The 22,438-nt window shown below is 47.2% G+C and overlaps 1 protein-coding gene across 1 annotated transcript in view; it reads left to right on the top strand.

Annotated features, from left to right (window-relative positions):
• Window positions 1-22,438, top strand: part of KSR2 (kinase suppressor of ras 2) — a 184,574-nt gene that overhangs the window by 82,025 nt on the left and 80,111 nt on the right. The window contains exons 5-6 of the mRNA XM_088660098.1: window positions 4,738-4,919; window positions 21,641-21,710. Of these exons, the coding sequence (XP_088516224.1) occupies window positions 4,738-4,919; window positions 21,641-21,710 (252 nt within the window). The remainder of the gene's footprint in view (window positions 1-4,737; window positions 4,920-21,640; window positions 21,711-22,438) is intronic.

Below are 22,438 nucleotides of genomic sequence, written 5' to 3'. Positions count from 1 at the left end.
CTGCTTACTCGATGCCATGCACCGTTTTGTCCACCTATATCATGCTGCCTCTTACTCTCTTTAAACTAAAAACCCTGAGCCTGCTGGATCAGGCCAATGGCTCATCTAGTCCAGCAGCCTGTTATCACACTGGCCAACCATATTCCCCAATGGGAAACATGTAAGCAAGACCCAAGTATGAGAGAGAAAGAGACCCCCCCCACCACTTTCTCCAGGCCAGGCATAATGTTCTAATTTTATAGCATGCACCTTCTTCCTCAACTTTTCCTGCAACTAAAAAGCCCCAGACGCTCTCATAGGAGAGCGGCTCCATCCCCATCGATCATTTGGGTTGCCCTTTTTCAGAACCTTACCCAGGAGGTCCCAGAAAGGTGGTGGCTGGGCCTTGGCCATAGCATGGCTATTGTTAGGACAGCGTGAATGATCGCGTTCCAGCTGGCAGGGGTCACAGGAGGAGTAATGCCGGCCACCGAGCCTGGAGGTTGCGCAACCTCCCTTTGATTCAATTGTCCTTTTGGCTAATGAAAGCAATTGGCTGCAGTGGGTCCCCGATCCAGCACAAGATGTGGAATTGAGCGTCACATTTTCCTGTGCTAGGAAACAATTAGCACATTAGGGAGAGGTTGTATAATGCTTTTTCTTTCTCTTCCCCGCTCACCTCCCTCTTTCGCAAGCTACTTTGGCCGGCTCTGGAGGTTCTGCAATGCAGTCATTTCCTACGGAGGGCTTCTCCAGATGCCCCGGGATCTGACTGGCATGTGCTGCCAACAGGCACACAGGAAGGATGTCTGCTGTTAGCTGGGAGGGCAAGCACCCGGCACCATCACCTTCCCTTTGCGTGACCTTTTAGGGCTTCTTTCTCTTCTCTGCGCTTACGAAACAAAATGAGTTGGGATCCTAAATCTGGAACCTGAATATAGATTTATTTCTAATGCAGCTTTTCGTCCATGCGCAGAACGACACTATTTGCGTAGTGCCGTCGGTGCATCATGCAACAATGGGGCAGTTTGTTGTGGCAAAGCCAACAAGGGATCCTGGTACACTTTAATCATCACCAGCAGTTTCATGCTGAAGTCTCCCTAGGGAACTTTTTGTTGGTCAAGACACTGAAATCCAGCTCTGAGGGCCACCTGGCGGTTAACTCATCTCAAGAAGTGAGGTTATAGGGAACCAGCAGAGGGCCTTCTCAGTAGTGGCACCCGCCCTGTTCAGAGACGTTTTTAAGGTTTAATGTTTTATTATGTTTTTATATATGCTGGAAGCCGCACAGAGTGGCTGGGGCAACCCAATCAAGATGGATGGGGTACAAATAATAATAATAAATATAAATATAAATAACAACAACAATAATTTATTATTTATACCCTGCCCATCTGGCTGGGTTTCCCCAGCCACTCTGGGTGGCTCCCAACAGAATAATAATAATAATAATAATAATAATAATAATAAAGCAACAAAACATCAAAGATTAAAAACTTCCCTAAACAGGGCTGCCTTCAGATGTCTTCAAAAAGGCAAATAGTTTTTTTATTTCCCTGACATCTGATGGGAGGGCGTTCCACAGGGCCGGCGCCACTACCGAGAAGGCCCTCTGCCTGGTTCCCTGTAGCTTCACTTCTCACAGTGAGGGAACCGCCAGAAGGCCCTCAGAGCTGGACCTTAGTGTCTGGGCAGAACAATGGAGGTGGAGATGCTCCTTCAGGTATACTGGGCCGAGGCCGTTTAGGGCTCTAAAGGTCAGCACCAACACTTTGAATGGTGCTTGGGAACATACTGGGAGCCAATGTAGGTCTTTCAGGACTGGTGTTATGTGGTCTCGGCGGCCACTCCCAGTCACCAGTCTAGCTGCTGCATACTGGGTTAATTGCAGTTAATAATAAAGGTAAAGGGTAAAGGGACCCTGACCATTAGGTCCCGTCGCGGACGACTCTGGGGTTGCAGCGCTCATCTCGCTTTACTGGCCGAGGGAGCCGGCGTACAGCTTCCGGGTCATGTAGCCAGCATGACTAAGCCGCTTCTGGCGAACCAGAGCAGTGCACGGAAACGCCGTTTACCTTCCTGCCGGAGCGGTACCTATTTATCTACTTGCACTTTGACATGCTTTTGAACTGCTAGGTTGGCAGGAGCTGGGACTGAGCAATGGGAGCTCACCCCGTTGCGGGGATTCGAACCGCCAACCTTCTGATCGGCAAGTCCATCAACCCTTGTGAATCATTCACGCTTGATACAGCTCCCCCCATGATGATGGGTACCTGCTTTAGAATCTCCAGCTTCTGATTACATAATGTTTTTTTTGTTGGGGAGGGATGGGGGGCAAGAAGGTGTCTGCTAACCATCCTTCACTTTTAGAGATCCTATTTCAGCGAAGCATTTAATACTGTGCTCCATCAAAGCCAGCTTACAGGAGTGTGCTCCCCGATCTAGGAAGTTAACAAGGTTTTTGCTTAGAGCTCAGCATCGCTGCTTGGCTGAACTTGCACGGTTCGAAGGAAGGCGGGGGGAGGGAGAGCTCTCCACAAAGAGGGAAATTGCCTAGGAGACAGAGATGGATTGAGGCGGCTTTTCCTAAAACACCTGTCAATTGGGTGTAGGGGGCAGGAGGAGGCGCAAGATGTATCATCCCAGTCTTGACATAAATCAGGGTGTTTGCAGGCTAGGCAAGATAAATTGGGAAGAGTTAATGGAGAAATAGCTGAGGAGAAATGGCCCCGGTTGACTTTGTCGGGGCTGCGTTCCAACGCCCGTTCCCTTTCCCGCCACAAGAGGGCGGAACACGCTGCATTTGAGCCCTCCTGGTTCCTGCTGGTGAGGATGCCCCCCATAGCTGCCAAGTTTTCGCTTTTCTCGCGAGGAAGCCTATTCAGCATAAGGGAAAATCCCTGTAAAAAAGGGATAACTTGGCAGCTATGATGCCCCCTATTCCTGTATAAGCAACAGAGGCTGAGATGGGGAAAGAATTCTGCTCCCAGAAATTCTCCTTTGCCAACGCCAGGGTTATCTCTGAGCGAATATTTCTCAGATATTTCTCAGACCTGCTGCACAATATAACAGTTTTGAGTGCTGAGTTTTAAACTAGCAATAATCGTACCTCATATTAATTTCATCAGCCTATGTTCTAGTCAGGCTCTCTCCCAGCACACTCCATTCCATCCACCCTCACACCATAGCTGTCAAGTTTTCCCTTTTCTTGCGAGGAAGCCTATTCAGCATAAGGGAATTTCCCTTAAAAAAAGGGAGAACTTGACAGCTATGCCACTCTCTCTCTCTCTCTCTCTCTCTCTCTCTCTCTCTCTCTCTCACACACACACACACACACACATTTATACACCACCTTTATCTCCCAAGGATATCAAGGTGGTGTACATGATTCTCCTCCTCCTCCCCATTTCATTTCATCCTCACAACAACCCTGGGAGGTAGGCTAGGCTAAGAGATGGTGACTGGCCCAAGGTCATTAGGTGAGCTACATGGCTGAGTGGGGTTTTTTGACTTCTGCTCTCCCGGTTTCTGTAAACCTGGGACTGTCCCTGGAAAATAGGGACACTTGGAGGGTCTGAGATCTGCACCGTTCTATCCCATTAAAAGCTCGAGCAGACAACTAGAACACCTTCTGTCTGGCACCTGCAAGAGAGCTTCCTATAAGCTTTGGGTGGCTGACCACTGTCAGAGGCAGGATGCTAAGCTAGGTGGGTCCTTGGACTGCTCTGTTGCAGCTTCTTGTCTGTTTCCTCTGACCTGGCCTCTCCTTTACTTGCATGTGGTTGTTGTTGTTGTTTTCCAATCCATGAAAACTACCGTGCTTTTCTGTGTATAAGACGCCCCCATGTATAAGACTCCTCCTATTTTGGGGGGACTCAAATTTAAGAAAATGGGGGGAGATGGCACAGAGTTGTTGAGCTTTTCTTGCGGAGGATTGCCCAGAGTTGTTGAGCTGTTTTTGTGGGGGGTTGCTGAAAATAACTCACCCACATGCGTCGCAAAATCCGCCTCCCGTCTGTCCCATCGCCAGCAGAAGCTGCCAATCGCCCAACTGCTGGAGCGTCAGCCAATCAACACCACCCATTGATGCAGCAACCAATAACATGCACAACAGCCGCTGACAGCAACCAATCTAACGTCCACCCTATGCCCTATCTCATGTATAAGCTCACCCTCACTTTTTAGCATGATTTTTTAACGAAACAAACATACATGTAGTCTTATACACGGGCATAGCTGCCAAGTATCCCGTTTTCGCTGGGAAACCCCCTTTTTTCCTACCGTTTCCCGGTGGTCTCCCGTATAGGTTTTTATCCCGTTATTCTCCCTTAAATCCGCTTCTGCTGGCGGCCATTTTTCTGGTGCCACTTTGCCCTTCTATGGGCACCAGAAACTGGCGGCGCCGGCGCCGGAAGTCGCTTCTACGTGTGTCCGGAAACGCATAGATGCAACTTCCGGTGGCGCTTTGCCCTTCTATGGGCACCAGAAAATGGTGGCGCTGGTGCCGGAAGTAGCTTTTACACGTTTCCGGTCATGCGTAGAAGTGACTTCCGGCGCTGACGCTGCCATTTCTGGTGCCCATAGAAGGGCAAAGCGCCGCCGGAAGTTGCGTCTACGCAACTTCCTGTGTCGTGGGCTTCCGATCCCAGATTTTTCCGTCCAGGACTTGGCAGGTATGTACACGGGGAAAGTACGGTATGCATTATCTTCCTCCCATTGTGGTTCTTCCTCATGCCTTACCTCCTCCTTTTCCCTCAGAGCTAAGAAAAAGAACAAGCCGCTGAACCTCAAGATCCACAACAGCGTTGGGAGCTGCGAGAACATCCCTGCCCAGCGCTCCCCGCTTCTCTCAGAGCGTTCGCTGCGGTCTTTCTTCGTCGGACACCCGCCTTTCCTCCCTTCCACCCCTCCTGTCCACACGGATGGCACCTTCTCCACTAGTAAGTCACCCCTGGCATGGGGCTACAGCAGAAGAGGAGGAAAGGGGGGGGGGTGTCTGGTAATCATGCCAGGGTGTAGGCCCAGATAACCCACTGGTGTCCTTTCCGATCCTACAATTCCATAGAATTCCATGAGGGTTCCTGGGGGCTGGCGAGAGTCTTTCCTCACAGGCCTGGCCTCCAGAACTGGCTTTCGCTGCTCAAGGTGGAATGAAAGCAGCCACGTTTCTAGATAACAAAGCCCAACCCAATTTTTTTTTTTGCAATGGTTTGTTGGTTTAGAGAGCGCCCCAAAAGATTGCTGATCAGTCCCGCTAATTCCAGTCCCTAAAGTGCCATTTGTTACACAGCCAGCAAATTTATTTATTTCATAACATTCATGCCTGGCAAGACGGTAACCCCCCCCCCCCGGCAAAGGAAACCTCCAAGCTGTTTGCAAAAAAAGAATACATGGTGAGAGCGAGAGTTGAAAGCAACTGTTTGAAACATTAACACATAAAAATGAGGTCGACGATAGCCTAAAAGTTGGATGGAAACTTGAAGTGTCAACATTCCGAATGTCCTGATAGGCTTGCTTCAACAAAACTATTTCCAGCAGGGGTGCTATTTCCAGCGTGCTTTTATTTAAAATGCATCTCCGGTTATTTGTGGGGCATGGGAATTCGTTCATATTGTTTTTCAGAATATAGTCCGGCCCACCACATAGTCTGAGGGACGGTGGACCGGCCCACAGCTGAAAAAGGTTGCTGACCCCTGGTCTAACCCTCTCTTAAAGCCATCTAAGTTGGTGACCACCACTGCCTCCTGTGGGAGCAAGTTCCATAGTTTAACTATGTGCTTTCTTTTATCTGCCCAGAATCTCTCAACTACATCTGTATAGCAGACCTCCAACAATATAATTATGTTGTCTATTTTTTTTTACTTCTTTTTAAATTACCTTTGTTAGGTTTCCTCAGCTGTGATTTATATCTTTATTTGTTAGCTGTCTTGAGTCTTATCTTATTGTAACAAGGGAGGATATAAATGCTCAGAGAAAGGAAACAAAACAATTCCAAGTAGCACTGGGTGAAAGATGACTGAACCGGTAGGTCCCTATTCATAAAACTGGCAGCCGTATTCTGGACTAGTCCAAACTCCCAAACACTCTTCCTAGCCGGCTTTACGTGGATAATGCATTTTTTTAAAAATTACTAATCTACTGTAACTTGGACATTACAAAAGCATGGAGAACATGTCACTATGGCCAACAGCAAACAGGAGCACTTTGTGCTGCAACATCCTGTTGTTGGATCCACTTCTTTATTTATAATACAAATGATCTTATATATAATATAAATGATCTTGCCGTATCAGGCCAGTGGCCCACCTACTCAAGCTGTCAGGAGTATGGGCAGGAGTCAGGCTCTGGGGCCTGTAGTGCTTTGCAGGACTGGGGCCTGCCTCAGCTTGTGCTGGAGAAGCAAGGAGTGGCCACTCAGGTGAAGACCTCAGCTTGTGCTGGAGAGGCAAGGAGTGGTCACTCAGGTGAGGCCACTTGGTACCTCACTGCACCTGGTGGCAGGAGCTGGGAGGGATAAAAGCTCAGCATTTCCCTTCAGCTCTTTGCCACAGCAACGCTATCCCTGCCTGGTTGCCTCTGGCCTTTTGCTCCTTGGACCCTTGCCTTGCCGACGCCTTGACCCTTGACGCTTGGACCCTTGCCTTGCCGACGCCTTGATCCTCGACCCTTGGACCTTTGCCTTGCCGACGCCTTGCTCCTTGACTCCCAGACCTTCGCCTCTGCCTTGCTCCTTGACCCTGCGACTGCCTGCTGCTGGACCCTCAGCCCTGCACCTGTTCCTGCTTCTACATCACCATCTTGCCTCTGGTCCTGACGTCCTCAGCCAGGGCTTCAACCGCCCGCCGACCGGACCGTGACACAAGCATCCTATTTGCACAGTGGCCAACCAGATGTCTGTTGGAAACCTTCAAGCAGGACTGAACACAAGAGCCCTCTCCCCTCCTGTGGTTTCCAGCAGCTGATATTCAGAAGCTTTGCTGCCTCTGACCACAGAGGCAGAGCATCGCCATTGTGGCTAGTAGCCATTTATTTCGTTGACATTTTGTCAGCGAGAGAAGGGAGGGGAGAAACCCCATCAATGCAGCAAATGTCGTCAAAACAGGAGAAGACGTCCGGATGGAAGGGGTCAGGCCAGCAGCGTTGCTGCTTGCCATCGGTGTTGCTGAGGTTTCCCTTCTGGCAGTTTTTGCTGACGTCGTCGGTGACATGGCATGCCCCAGATCGCCAAGCCAAGCCCCTACTTTCCTCCCGGGGGGGGGGGGGGCGTGCGTGATTTCCTTCACAAGTTAAATAGCAGCCCCAAAGGCATTTCTGTGGGCTGTGTGTGTGCCTTCTGGCTCTTGACATCAGTTGCCTGTTGAGACCTTTGCAGAAGCAGCCAGGCCTTTTTTAGCATCTTCTTATCTCACATCCTCAGAGCTGCAGGGAGAAGGCGGATACTTCAGGAGCTGTTGCCATATTTTGCCTGCATGAGGGAAGTGGTTGAGTGTTGTGTCTCAGTGGTGGTGGTGGTGGGTGGGTCTGCCTTGCATGTAGATGCTCCCAGGTTCAATCTTTGGCATCTCCAAGCAGGACTGGGAATGCCGCCCCCCCCCCCCGTCCATCTGAAACACTAGAGGGCACAGACTAATGGTCTGACTCTGTATAAGACAGCTTCCTTCGCCCATGTTTAAATTAGTGCTTTCCCCCAGTACCATGAGGACTAGAATCTTGCTATTATTTTTAAGAGAACCTCCACAGCTTAATGGTAGAGCATTGGCTTTGTCTGCAGAAGGTCCCAGGTTCAATCCCCAGCATCTCCAACTAGGACTGAGCATGTCCCCTGCTTGAAAACCTGGAAAGCCGCTACTAGTCAGTAGAGACAGTGCTGAGGTAGGATTGTCAGATGGGTCTGTATCGGGCAGCTTTCTATGTTCTTACATTGGATTGAGCTGCAGTTTCCCCAGCTCTTTCCCTGCAGTGCCCAAGATTATTAAATTCACTGTTTAAGGCCAGCAGAAAACAGGTTCCTGTGCCAGCAAAGTCACTGGCTACCTGAAACATGGCCTTCTCAGTGGTGGCCCCAAGCTTTCCAAGTACCGTAAGTCTCATTCTGCCTAGAAATGGATGAATGTGTCAATTTTAGTTTCTCTCGGTTTCTCATTTTTCTAATCTTAAATTTAGTTCCACACATCAGTTTGTGCTTTTTTTTTAAAAAAAAGTCCATATGAAGTTTTGTGCAAATTTTTGTGGGTGTTTCACCTAATAGACATCATTTTGCCTGCATTTCCCAGCCTGTTTTCCCTATATTAGGATGTACCTTCGTACATGGTTTTTTTTGTTGTTTTTGCTGGTAGAAGAAAATCCCCCTTTGATTGTTTTTTTTTGGGGGGGGGGGGACAGAGAACTCCATCTCACAGTTTGGAGAAGTGCAAATATTGAAGAAGAGCTGCATTTTGGTCCCTGCATGTTGTTTTCAGGAAGTAAGAATTAGTCAACAAACTCCCCCCCCCTTAGCTCTGCCCCCTCTTTGACAGTGGGCAAAGGTGGTGCTCATTTTCTGACAGCCTTGGCAGTTTCCCTCCTGATGCTGCATCTAATTAGCTGTTTCCTGCTGTGCCGTGCTATTTGTTCAGTTATGTATAGTTATAAAGAAAAATAATCACTGGTTTTGATCGTTACATACTTTTGCATTATGCAATGAGGCACTCCAAAGTGTCTAGCTTTCCAGCAGCGACCACACCTTGGAAATGATATCTAAGTTGCTGCTGGTCAGCTTGTGGTGACGCAGAGAAGGCTTTCCCCCTGGTGGGACAGATGTTGTATTGCGGAATGCAGTCCTTGCTGAAATACGAGAGGTCCTGTCTGTACTGGCAACCCTGACTCTTGAAGATGCACCTGTCCATGCAGGGATTCTTTTGACCTGAGTCGTATGTTTCCATAAATGTAATTTTATGGGAGTGGCTTATACCAGGCATCCCCAAACTTCGGCCCTCCAGATGTTTTGGACTACAATCCCCATCTTCCCCGACCACTGGTCCTGTTAGCTAGGGATCATGGGAGTTGTAGGCCAAAACATCTGGAGGGCCGCAGTTTGGGGGTGCCTGGCTTACACCTTCTGGGGTGGAGAACCTGCTCCACTGGAGTGTATGACTGCAACTTCCCTTGCTGCTCACTTAGGCTTCCTTCAAGGTACCCCAGCTGACTCATCTCCAGTACCTCAATCAAGGCTGGACTGTGGTACTATGACTCCCTGGGCGAGCCCAAAATTTTGTGCCCACCAATGGATCTTCCCAATCTTGGATCCAGTATATCCCGCTGCTAGCGCTACCTTTTTCTGAGAGACTTGCAGATGCATTCTTCATGATCCTAGGGAAATTCCTTCAGTAGCACCTTAAAGACCAACTAAGTTTTTATTTTGGTATGAGCTTTTGTGTGCATGCACACTTAGGGAAAGTTACCTATCTAGTCTCTCATTTGCAGTATTTTCCAGTATTTTTAATTCTGAATTTAATAGTAATCTAAGTATTTTTCAGTACTGATACTTTTATTTAGTTATGTTAATGATACTAATTTTTAATAAATAAATAAATACATTTAAATGCTTAAATAAGGGATCTTGTTGCAGCAGGAGGGGGAGACACCGTGGCTTCACCAGTCTGACTAATTTCTGCCTCTTGGCCTCCCTCTTCTCCTGCTTCCGCTTCCGCTTCTGGGCTGCTCTCTGCCCCAGCCTGTCCCTGCTCACTAAACCCTGTTACCTCTTCAGCTTTTGACACCACCTCCTCCCAGTCTTCTTCCTCTGATCACTAACTAATGGGGGCAGATTCTGACCGCTGCCCAGCCGATTTAATTATTCTCATCTTTCCTAGGTCTCTCCCCTCTGCCACCTGCTTTCCAAAAATCCTCAGTGACATCCCCCCCCAACCTGCCCAATTTCCTCCATTAGTACTCTCTACAGAATTGTGACTTTCCTGTTATTAAATTGTCAGTTTGCTTTAAAGGGCTTGACTTGGAGATAATGTAGAAGTGTGTATTTTGACGGGCGACTTCACCCTCTTTGACCCCCTTTGCTTGCCACCCGCAAGGAGATGCAACAAGGTGTTTAGGACAAGCTGTTTGGCTGCATTTGGGAACGGCAGATCAGCAGGTTAAGAGCTGGGTGTGTTTGAAACACCAGAGTGCTTAATGGCTAAAAGCACTTTCTTCTCGTGGATGCCTCACTTTTCTTCTTAGATTCCCCAGTGGGGCGATGTTGGGTTCCTCCCTGCTTTCATTCCCTTGTCTGAGTGGCTTCCCATTTTACTGGAAGGGTGAGGTTCAGCTTTCCTGACAAGATAGATGGATGTTTGCACCAGTCATTAGCTACTGCAATTTCATAGAATCATAGAATCTTAGAGCTGGAAGTCCCCCCCAAGGCTCATCTAGTCCAACCCCCTGCAACACAGGAATCTCAGCTAAAGCATCCATGGCAGATGGCCATCCAACCTCTGTTTAAAAACCTCCAAGGAAGGAGAGCCCACCACCTCTTGTGGGAGTCTGTTCCACTGCCAAACAACTCTTACTGTCAGAAAGCTTTTGCAAATGTTGAGTCGGAATCTCCTTTCTTGCAACTTGAAGCCATTGGTTCGAGTCCTACCCTCCAGAGCAGGAGAAAACAAGCATGCTTCCTCCTCCATGTGACAGCCCTTAAGATATTTGAAGATTGCTATCATAGTCTCTTAGTCTCCTCTTTTCCAGGCTAAACATACCTAGTTCCTTCAAGCGCTCCTCATAAGGTTTAGTTTCCAGACCTTTGTTCATCTTGGTTCCCCTACTCTGCGCACATTCCAGTTTGTCTTAAATTGTCTCAAATCCTTAAATTGTGGTGCCCAGAATTGGGCACAGAATTCAAAGTGTGGTCTGACTAAGGCAGAATAGAGTGGTATTATAACTTCCCTTGATCTGGACACTATACTTCTGCTGGTGCAGCTTAGAATGACATTAGCTTATTTTGCTGCTGCATCACACTTTTGAATCATGTTAAGCTTGTGGTCCACCAAGACCCCTAGATCCTTTTCACATGTATTGCTAGTAAGCCAGGTGTCCCCCATCCTATATTTGTGCATCTGGTTCTTCCTGCCTAAGTACAGAATCTTACATTTGTCCCTATTGAAATTCATTTTGTTAGCTTGCGCCAAGTTCTCCAATCTGTTAAGGATTTTTAATTCTGATTTTTTTATGAACAAACATAAACACAACTAAGCAGTTTGCATTGCCATTAAATATTATGCAATATAAAACTTTGAGGGCGTAATCTAAACCCTTAGTTTAATGGTGGCAGCCAGAGACTGAGTTGCCCTATGGATAGCTCAGTTGGTTAGAGCGTGGTGCTGATAACGCCAAGGTTGCGGGTTTGATCCCTGTTTGGGATACCTGCATATTCCTGCAGTGCAGGATTATGCAGAAATGCCTATTAAAATACAGGTAGTGAAAACAGCACTGTTTAAAAGCCAGTTCCTTAAAAGCAGTCGGTTCCCCAAAGCCTGGTGGAACAAGAAAGTCTTCACCATGGTGGATAGCTCAGTCGGTAGAGCATGAGACTTTTAATCCCAGGGTCATGGGTTCGAGCCCCATATTGGGCAAAAGATTCCTGCAATGCATGGGGTTGGGCTAGATGACCCTGGGGTCTCTTCCTACTCTATTATCCTATCATTCTATGTGCATATTCATCAGGGAAGCTGACAACATCTGGGGAAGGGACATAGCTCAGTGGCAGAGCATCTGCTTTGCATTCAGAAGACCTCAGATTCGATCTGCAGCCTCTTCAAGGATGGCTGGGGAAGACTCCCTGCTGGAAACCCCGGAGAGCTGCTGCAAGCCAGTGTCGGCAATATGAGCAGGATGGAGCAGTGGTCTGACTTGGCATACTGCGGCTTTCTGTGTTTCTTTGTATTTAGGGAGGGGCTGCTGCTCAGGAATACTGAGCATGCCGAAAGCTCCAGGTTCAATTCCCCATGGCAGGGAACCTTCCCTGGAACCCCTGGAGAGCTGCTGTCCATCAGTGTAGACAATACTGAGCTAGGTGGACATTTGTGTAAGGCGTCGGTCAGCTTCTCCTGGACGGAGTCTTGGCACAGTTGAGACCAACGGAGGAAAGCTCAGTGCTCCACGGCGCAGTGGATGCGTCGCAGCCAGGCTGTTTATTTGAGCGGCTCGGGTCACCTGCTTGGCCCCTCTCGCTTTCCAGGCGGGTGAGTGCCGCCCAGGTCTTGGGCCTTGTTGTCACACCTGCCTGTCAATGGGAGACAGCCGTGGCCTGCGGGGGCCCTTCTGCCGTGTCTTCTGTCAGAGTGGGAGCGGGAGAGGCGTGACCTTCCCTTTGTCACCCTCTCCGTTCTGCCAGGCTGCTAATTCCCGCCCCCCCCCCGCCGTGGCTTCTGTCAAGGCGAGACGGCTGATGCCAAGAGAGGACTATCACTCGCAGCCCTCCCTCAACTTCGCCTTGGCCTGGCGAGTCTTTCGGCCTCGCTGCCGGGATTCTTAAACTTCTGACGCTATCGGAGCACAGGGTTTGCAGTTTCCAAAACGGGAAGTGGTGAATCGACCTCCCACCACCCCGAGAAGCCACAGGGACTCCTGTGACTTCTGGGAGACCTCCTTCTGAAACCCAGGTTCATTTCTAAAGCCTGCTTTCAATTGAATGGAAGATGCTCTCTGCACATGCTCAAGAGCAAGTCCACCCCTTTCTGGATGCAAATTTGAGGATTGATTCAGCTAAATTCTTGCATGAGAGGAATGACTTCTGCTTGCGTAGCACGACTCATCCTTCCTCTCTTCCCCTCTCCATGGGCCTTGTGCTGTCCCCAAATCTTCTGGTTGTTTTTATTTTTTGGGGGGGGGGGGAACCCCTAATTTTGGGGACTGAAATCATCAACAACAACAACAATCTCGAATCTTCTCATGCTCGCTTGGCATTGCCAAGCCCCCAAAGTTCATTCGTGGCCCAGAGCCAAGCTAGCTTTGGTGACATCTGATACTGGAGTCTTCTTTGCAACTTCATTGCTTAGACTCAGTTTGGCTTCCCAACCTTGGGGCTCCAAGCTGTTTTTGGACTACAGTTCCCATCATCCCCGACCACTGGTCCTGCTAGCTAGGGATGATGGGAGTTGTACTACAAAAACAGCTGGAGACCCAAGGTTTGAAAACCCTGGCTTCGATGTTCAAGGAGTGTGTAAAATGTTTAGGTTTTTAAAAACAACAACAACAACTGACTTCCATGTTCTTTTTAGAGGAAATCGCTGCCAGTCCATCTTTTGAGGATTAAAAACAAAATGAGCTGAAAAGCAGCCCCCCCCCCGAATCCCATCAAGGCTCTTCCAGTTCAACATTTCTGTCCTCTCCCTCCCTTGATGCTCCACTGAACACAGTGTGCATGTGTCTGTGTGCCGGGTATTGTTAATATCTCAGAACCTCCATCCACCATCCCCGTAATGAAAATAATTACCTGCGAATCACGGAGGGTCTCGCTGCATTGTTCAGAGGTTATGATTCCTGATACACTTTAATAATAATTTTTTGACAATGAGCATGTTATAGAAAGTAATTAAATCCCCTCCGCCACTTCCCCGCCCCGCCCCCATCTCTTTTAAAACAGCGTGATTTAATTGAGGCCAGCTGAAAGTTAGCAGAAATAAATTGCAGATGATAAAGCGAAGGTTTTAATTTAACTTCAGGTAAGTAACTTTAATTGTCCGCTTGTTTGCTTCACAAAGGATGGCGGGGGCAGAGGAGGGGGGCACATTTGTATAATGTGATTTAGTGAAGAGCAAACAGCATTTCAGAATATAAAAGGTCCTTTTGTACTTCTACAGACCAGATCCTTGCATGGTGTAAACTAGCTTTCTTCTGGGACTGTCAGCAGGTAATCTTTATTTAACGCCTGGCTCCCAAGGTATTAATTCCCCAACAGAGAAAGAAGCAAATCTTGTTGACACCATCTTCAAATGGGGAGGAGCAGATACTGGATGAGCAGAACCACAAAGCAGCAGATATTTATCTTGTCCAGGACATCAGACAGGCCTGAGGACCAGGCTGTCTTGAGGACTTTGTTATTTGCTGTGTGGATCAGAACACAGTTGTTCTTTTTCACTTTTCTGAATTTTTCCATGTAGCTGCTAACTCAAGAAAAAAATATCAAAATAAAAGGTAACATATTCATTCATTGCTCCACCCACTTTTACCTGGGTAATACCTGAAGGAAACTGATTGGCTGCTGTTGGATATGTGTTTGGCTACTAATATTATGGAGGCAGGGAGAGGTTTTACTTTCTTGGGCTCCATGATCACTGCAGAGGGTGACAGCAGTCACGAAATTAAAAGCCGCCTGCTTCTTGGGAGAAAAGCAATGACAAACCTAGACAGCATCTTAAAAAGCAGAGACATCACCTTGCCGACAAAGGTCCGTATAGTTAAAGCTATGGTTTCCCCAGTAGCTGGAAGAGAGAGCTGGACCATAAAGAAGGCTGATCGCTGAAGAATGGATGCTTTTGAATTATGGTGCTGGAGGAGACTCTTGAGAGTCCCATGGACTGCAGGAAGATCAAACCTATCCATTCTGAAGGAAATCAGCCCTGAGTGCTCACTAGAAGGACAGATCGTGAAGCTGAGGCTCCAATACTTTGGCCACCTCATGAGAAATGAAGACTGCCTGGAAAAGACTCTGATGTTGGGAAAGATGGAGGGCACAAGGAGAAGGGGACGACAGAGGACGAGATGGTTGGACAGTGTTCTCGAAGCTACTAACTTGAGTCTGACCAAACTGCGGGAGGCAGTGGAAGACAGGAGTGCCTGGTGTGCTCTGGTTCATGGGGTCACAAAGAGTCGGAAACGACTAAACAACAACTAATATTATAATCAGTGCTTTTTTTCTGGAGGTACGCAGGGGTATGCATACCCCTAAACATTTTGTGAATCTAAGTTTGGCCTCATTGAGGGGCAGTATTTTAATATGAATAGGAAAACGAGAGTACAGTGGTACCTTGGGTTAAAGACGCTTCGGGTTACAAACGCTTCAGGTTACAGACTCCGCTAACCCAGAAATTGTACCTCAGGTTAAGAACTTTGCTTCAGGATGAGAACAGAAATCGTGCTCTGGCGGCGCGGCGGCAGCGGGAGGCCCCATTAGCTAAAGTGGTACCTCAGGTTAAGAACAGTTTCAGGTTAAGAACGGACCTCCAGAATGAATTAAGTTCTTAACCTGAGGTACCACTGTACCCCAAAACATTTTTAAAGAGAAATAGCATTATTATTATATTTATTTATTATTAATTATTGTAATATGCTGCCTGTTCCCTAGACCGGGGCTAAAGGTGCCTTACACAAATCAAAACAACACAGATAAACACCAAAGATCTCAAAACACATGAAAGAGGTTTATTAAAAAGTAGTTAAGCTCTAATCAAATTAAAACAATATAAAAAAATCTAATGTATTAAACCACAAACAATAAAGGCAGCGAAGTACTATTAAAAGCTCTTCCCTTAAAAAACAGTCAGCCCCCCCCCCCAAAAAAAACCCTGCCAGTTTGTCATGGAAAACTGGTGTCAGGGCTGGTTGGGAGCAGACCAGCAGAAACTCCCAAGGCTTCAGTGTAGCTAACTCCTTTATCAAAGAAACAAAACAGCAACTCTTCCCAGTAGGTCTTGCTCTGATGAGGCGGTTGCGAGTACTGAAGGTCCCTTCCCACTGCTCTCTAAGGCTCCTCCCCATGGTCATTCCCCAGCAACCTGAGGCTCATTTGTCTTGTCTCTCTTTGCTCCGCCCTCTTCATACCTCTTTGGGTTCTGGGAGACCAGGTGGGGAGGGGAGCTGGTCGCAGCAAGAGGGGGAGACTCCCTGGAGTCTTCATCAGACTCTTCTCTGCCTTCTTCCCAGCCTCTGTTTCTGGTTCTGCTTCTGGGCTGCTCTCTGCCACAACCTCTTCCTGCTCACCAAACCCTGTTACCCCTTCAGCTTCCGACACCTCCTCCTCCCATCTGCTCCCTCTTCTCTCTCTGACCACTCATCGTTGTCCCACCACAACCCCCCTGGCTCTGAGCCTTCTTTCCCTGGGGGTTCCCTTGGGGGCTCCCCAGCTGGTGCCTCCCACCATTCCTCTGCATCCAGCCAGTCCACAACATCTGGACTCCACAGCTTGTCCTCTGCCACACTCACACCACGAGTTTAAAATAGCACTATACCATTTAAGACAATCCTGGCTCCCCCCAAGGAATCCTGGGGAGTGTAGTTTGGAAAAGGGTGCTAAGAGTTGCTAAGAGATTACCCCCACCCCTAACTACAGTGCCCCCAGAATTCCATGTGAAGAGGGTTTGATTTTTAAACTGCCCTGGGAATTATAGCCCTTTGAGGGGAACTGGGGGGGCGGGGTCTATTAACATCTCTCAACACCCTTAACAAATTTCAGCTCCCGGAATTCTTTGGGGAAAGCCATGCTTCTCTAAGATGGTATCACAGACTCATAGAACTGTAGAGTTACAAATGACTCCTAGGATCATCTAGTCTAAGTGCCTGCAATGCAGGAATCACAACAAATTATTATTATTCAGGGAAGCGGGCCTTCTCAGTAGTGGTGCCCACCCTATGGAATGTTCTCCTATCAGATGTCAAACAAACAAAATAGCTACACGACTTTGCAAAGACCAATGAAGGCAGCCCTGTATCGGGAATTTTTTAATGTTTGACATTTCCTGTGATTTTATTATGTTGGAAGCTGCCCAGAGTGGCTCGGGCAATCCAGTCAGATGCGCAGGGCCTAAGTAAGAAATTATTATTACAGTGGACCTCGGTTTTCGGACGTCTCTGTTGCCAAACGTTTTGGTTTTCAAACGCCAAAAACCCGGAAGTAAATACTTCCATTTTCGAACGTGCCTTGGAATTCAAACGGCTTCCGCTGTGTGTATCTGTTGTTTTTTTTTACAATTTTCTCTATTGAACTGGCAGACTGCCCTTTGCACCTCGGTTTTCGAACGTTTCAGAAGTCGAACGGTCTTCCGGAACGGATTATGTTTGAAAACCTAGGTAAAAAGGTAAAGGTACCCCTGACTGTTAGGTCCAGTCGGGGACGACTCTGGGGTTGCACGCTCATCTCGCTCTATAGGCCGAGGGAGCCGGCATTTGTCTGCAGACAGCTTCCAGGTCATGTGGCCAGCATGACTAAGCCGCTTCTGGCGAACCAGAGCAGTGCACGGAAACACTGTTTACCTTCCTGCCGGAGCGGTTCCTATTTATCTACTTGCACTTTGATGTGCTTTCGAACTCCTAGGTTGGTAGGAGCAGGGACCGAGCAACAGGAGCTCACCCCGTCACGGGGATTCGAACCGCCGACCTTCTGATTGGCAAGCCCTAGGCTCAGTGGTTTAGACCAAAGCACCACCCGCGTCCCTTGAAAACCGAGGTACCACTGTAGTATTATTATTATTAGCATCCATGATGGATAGCCAGCCAACTTCTGCTTAAAAGGATCCAACACAGAAGAGCCCAGCACCATTAAAGTATCATCGTGCTTTAAATGTATGGTCTGAATGTGGCAGTTCTTGGGTCTTTGCATAGCGGTCTCCTCCCTGCCCCGCATTTTGTTGAGATGCGCATTGATGCGGCGGAGTTGTTCTTGAGCAGCAGAGGGAGCGCTGCTCTCTGCACAGGAAGCCACATGCAAATGTAACCTTCTGAAATGGCACATAATTAAGAACGCCTCAACCTGCAATATTAAAATGGGATATGAAAGCAAACAGAGGCGTTCATATCCTATGTTAAAAAAACACCCCGGGAGCGTGTTTGCTGAAGGATTGACAGGTATGCATAGGAAACCCAGGGGTCACTGCTGGAGTCTGCCTGGACGTTTCAGGTGGTCAGATGTCCGTGGGCCCAGCTTGCATTTGGCAAATGGATGGCATTTGGGTCTCCGAGAATCATATTTGATTTTCACTTTGGTACCCAAGAGCCTCTGCTGTTAAAATAAAGCCAATGCTTTTAACTGTGCCCAAATGCTCTTTCTATAAATCGTTCTCTCTAGGGTAAACAATGTGTTTATTATCATTATTACACATGGAAGCCGATAGCATACCCTCCAGCATTTCTCTGATGAAAATAGGGATGTCCTATTTAATAATAATAATAATAATAATAATAATAATAATAATAATACCCAAGCCATCTGACTGGGTTGTACCAGCCACTCTGGGCGGCTTCCAACATGTAGCAAACATAATTAAACATTTTAAAAGTTCCCTATACAGGGCTGGCTTCAGATGTCTTCTAAAGGTTGTGTAGTTACTTTTCTCCTTGGCTTGGGGTGTTGCATAACTCTATACCCTCCACCATTTCTCCGATGAAAACGGGGACATCCTAAGGAAAAGTGGGATATTCAAATCAGAAACTGGGAACAGCTTCTGTAAATCCAGGACCGTCCCTGGAAAATAGGGACACTTGGAGGGCCTGCTACAGAATTTCATATTAATTCAACTGGGTCAGAAGCAGAGAGGGCAGGAAGAAATCAGAAGCGTCCGGGTATCAAATGGTTTTGTTGTGATGAAAATAAAAATAATTGAATCAAGCCCTGCAGTTCTCAAACTCTGAAAATCCAGCAACGGGGGTTAAATTGTGGTGGAGATGCTAGGACACTTTGGGGTGTCCTGGTTTTTACTTTTTGAAATATGGCAACCCTAGAATGTTATGAAGAGCCCTTTTTACTCATAATTTTATTGTTTTATTCTCTTTGTAAACTGCTTTCAGCTTTTCTTTTCTTTTAAAAAAAACACACACACACACACAATCAAGTGGTGTATAAATGCTTTGAAATAAATAACAAACTAATTAGCATATAGGTTTTCTCGCCTCCGTGCACTTTCCCTGAATTAATTAATCAATATCATTCCTTTATTAAAACTGTTTGCTGGAAAACATTTCCCGAGTGGTGTACGAGTCCCATTAAATATATAAAACATGGTTCGAAGAAACAAACGAATTCAAAAACAATGTATATCCAAGGCGTATATACAACCATCTTTAAAGCTTAAGATCGAATTAATAAAGCATTTAAAGGAAAAGTAACCAAATCGTCTGTTCTGGGTAGGCTTGCTGAAACAGAAAAGATTTCAGCAGGCATCCAAACCAGTATTGCGAAGGCGCCTGCCTAATGCCAATAGGAAATAATTAATTAATTAGGGCGGTGTCAGAGGGTTGTCGTGGCTACTCTAGAGTAACTCCGCCTGAGTCCAGTTTGTCTTCAAAGACGTTTATTGTGCTACTTATTTACAGTGTAGAGACAGCTCAAAACATGACCTCTCACCCCGAATCAGAATCCGGCAATGGCGTACGTCTGTTCCTACGCCAGCAAAGTAGTTGGGGCACCCCAAAACGCCGCCCCCTAGACCTGCGTTGCGGCGCTCTCCTCATTTCTGGCGTCGGAAGGAGTGCTGCCCTTTCAGTTTCTTCCCTGAGCGGTCGGTGCCCTGGCTCTCCAACATCCCTCCGCCCCCGAGCTTTCCCATTGTTCCTCCCTCTGATTTCTCTCCTCCCCCGAGTCTCCCCCTCCCCCTCTGGCTGCTTCAGAACCGCTGGTGCTTTCTGTACTTGGCGAGGTGGACGTCAGGATGATGGGGGCTGCCACCTTATAGGGATAGGGAGTCACCCTTACAGGCGGTATCTAGTTTTTGCTGTCCATTAGTGCGATTGGGACTCAGGGTTTAATTGCGCAACAGAGCAATCCCAACACAGCAACTCATCACGTAACAGATTCCTCCACCGATTGGGCAGCAGAATTAGCAGCAATCTGCTTATGCATTCTCTTGCGAGGCCACATTCCTTTGGTGCAAAACGTTTCGCCAGGGAAACAAGTGTCACGCAAAGTCTTCTTGGGAAAGGCCATAGCCCAGTGGTAGATCATCTGCCTTCCTTGCATGCCTGAAACCCTCGCATAAGAGGAAGTGTCAGCAAACTTGGGGGAGGTTTGGAGAAATATTAAAAAGCTGTACCCACTCCAGCCCAGCCCATGGACGGTGCCGGATTACCGTGTAAGCTAAACAAGCTATAGCTTAGGGCTCCACTCTCTTGCCCCCCCCCAAAAGGTTAAAGAAAAAAAGCCCTGGATGTACATTTCCCAAATATAAGATAAAAAACAAAATAAAACCTATGTACAGCAACAGTGTTTTGGGTTGTGTAGGCTCCTATGATGCTGGCCTGCTGCCTAAAATATCACTGGTTTCCTCATTTCTATATCAATTACTTTGATAAATTACATATTTTGTTATGTGCAAATGGCTTTAGATACTTTTAGGTCCAAAAATTACCATATAGCACAGGGGTCAGCAAACCTTTTCAGCAGGGGGCCGGTCCACTGTCCCTCAGACCTTGTGGGGGGCTGGACTATATTTTTTGGGGGGGGGAAATGAATGAATTCCTATGCCCCACAAATAACCCAGAGATGCATTTTAACTAAAAGAACACATTCTACTCATGTAAAAACATGCTGATTCCTGGACCATCCACGGGCCGGATTTAGAAGGTGATTGGGCCGCATCCGGCCCCCGGGCCTTAGTTTGGGGACCCCTGATATAGCATATATTCAACACAAAACACAGCAACAATTTGTTGTTGACAAAAGACAGCTGGAAATATAAAGGGCCCCATTACCTTCAGTAGCTTAGGGCCTCATCAAACCTAAATGCGGACCTGCCCATGGATGAGGCAAAGTGAGGAAGCAGGATCCAGAGGGGCAGCAGCTCCCGCCTCCGAGGAATGCATTGCTCACTACTTCCGCTGCAGGGTAGTTAACAGCTGCAGCGCACTCCTTGGAGGCTGGATCTGTCCTCTCAATGCCGCCTCTCTTAATGGTGTCTTGGTGAATAGGAGGTGCTGCTTATCTCCTCCCACCCCTTGTTCTTCATTCACCCCGTCTTCCCTGGCAGGGAGGAGGTGCCATTTTGTGGTTCGCCTCAGGTCCCAAAATGTATTGGGATGACCTTGCAAACAGCATGCTCAGTGGCCATGGAATCCTGACGGACTGTTGGGGTGGGGAATGAGAGAGTGGGGATGAAGAGAGATGGAATGGAGTACCCTGAAAAGGGCATGGCTGGCTATGCTCCACACAGTACGACAACAACACAGTGCCACAACACAGTATCCTACTTGTCATGCCAAGATGCTGAGATTTGTTTATGTTGTGACTTGGAGTTCGTAATTTCAGCTCTCTTGACATAATATGCTGGAGACAGCTCTCTAGTAACACTTCTTTATTGAAGCAAACAAGACTGAAGTCTGAGGAGAGGAAAGCCACATTTATAGGGACAGGGGACTAGCTAGAAAGGGATACATTTTGGAAGGAACAATATCAGGCAATCACAATGCTGCCTTTTGGAGGAAACCAATAAGACAGAGGATCCAAATACAGCAGCTTAAATGAACCAATATAGTAGCTGTACCTTCTAGAACCAAAAGGCAGTTACTTTACCCTAATGCAAATACATACAATAGTAATACAGATATAAAATCCTTTGACTCAATACACAACATTTTAGAAGGCTTTTTTTTTTGAGAATTCATAATGGCATCCCTGATATGTAATAAGCCAGATAATTGTGGAAGAAATAATTTTGAATCTGACCACCTGGGACCAACACTTTCCCCTCTAATTTCTGTCTTTCAGATACACTCTCAGTACCTCGCTGGTCCCCGCAAATTCCTCGACGGGATCTTGGAAACTCAATCAAACACAGGTATGAGGTGATTGAAAAAACTCAGATATGTCTTTCTGTCTTTCTTTCTTTCTTTCTTTCTTTCTTTCTTTCTTTCTTTCTTTCTTTCTTTCTTTCTTTCTTTCTTTTTCTTTCTTTCTTTCTTTTTCTTTCTTTCTTTCTTTCTTTCTTTCTTTCTTTCTTTCTTTCTTTCTTTCTTTCTTTCTTTCTTTCTTTCTTTAAAATGTTATGGTTGAGAAACAGTTTACCTCAGGAGGGATATGGTTTCAGGTAAGGGAGAATTATTGCCTACTCTGTTGAGGGTCCAGTGCCAATGGTTACCAGTGAGTAAGGAATGAGCAACTCTCAGCAACCATCACAGTTTCCCAGGATTCTTTGGGGGAAGTCATGACTGTTTGAAGTGGTATCATAGTGATTTAAATGTACGTATGTACGAATGTGACCCATGGCAGCATCCTATATTCCTTCCTATGTTTCTGTCACCATAGAATTCTGGGGGGAGGGAAATGTGTGGTTGCATTTCTGTGCTGCCATTTTAATTTCCCACAATGCCCCTGGCATGGCATCACTCCAGGGCAAATGGAAGGGTGCTGTGCCGAGGACCCCCTCAAGCCCATACCAATACCTGCTTCCCTGTGGTGCTTGGCGACTATATGGACAGGGAGTCCGACAGCAGGTGGCGCAAATTTTAGTTTTGGAGGTTTGGAGACTCTATGGTAGCATCTGACCTCCAGTCAGTAGGTGGCACT

Source organism: Zootoca vivipara, chromosome 16 (genome assembly GCF_965207765.1).
Source record: "Zootoca vivipara chromosome 16, rZooViv2.hap1.1, whole genome shotgun sequence".
NCBI classification, from domain to species: domain Eukaryota; kingdom Metazoa; phylum Chordata; class Lepidosauria; order Squamata; family Lacertidae; genus Zootoca; species Zootoca vivipara.
This window is presented reverse-complemented; position numbering and strand designations above follow the sequence as displayed.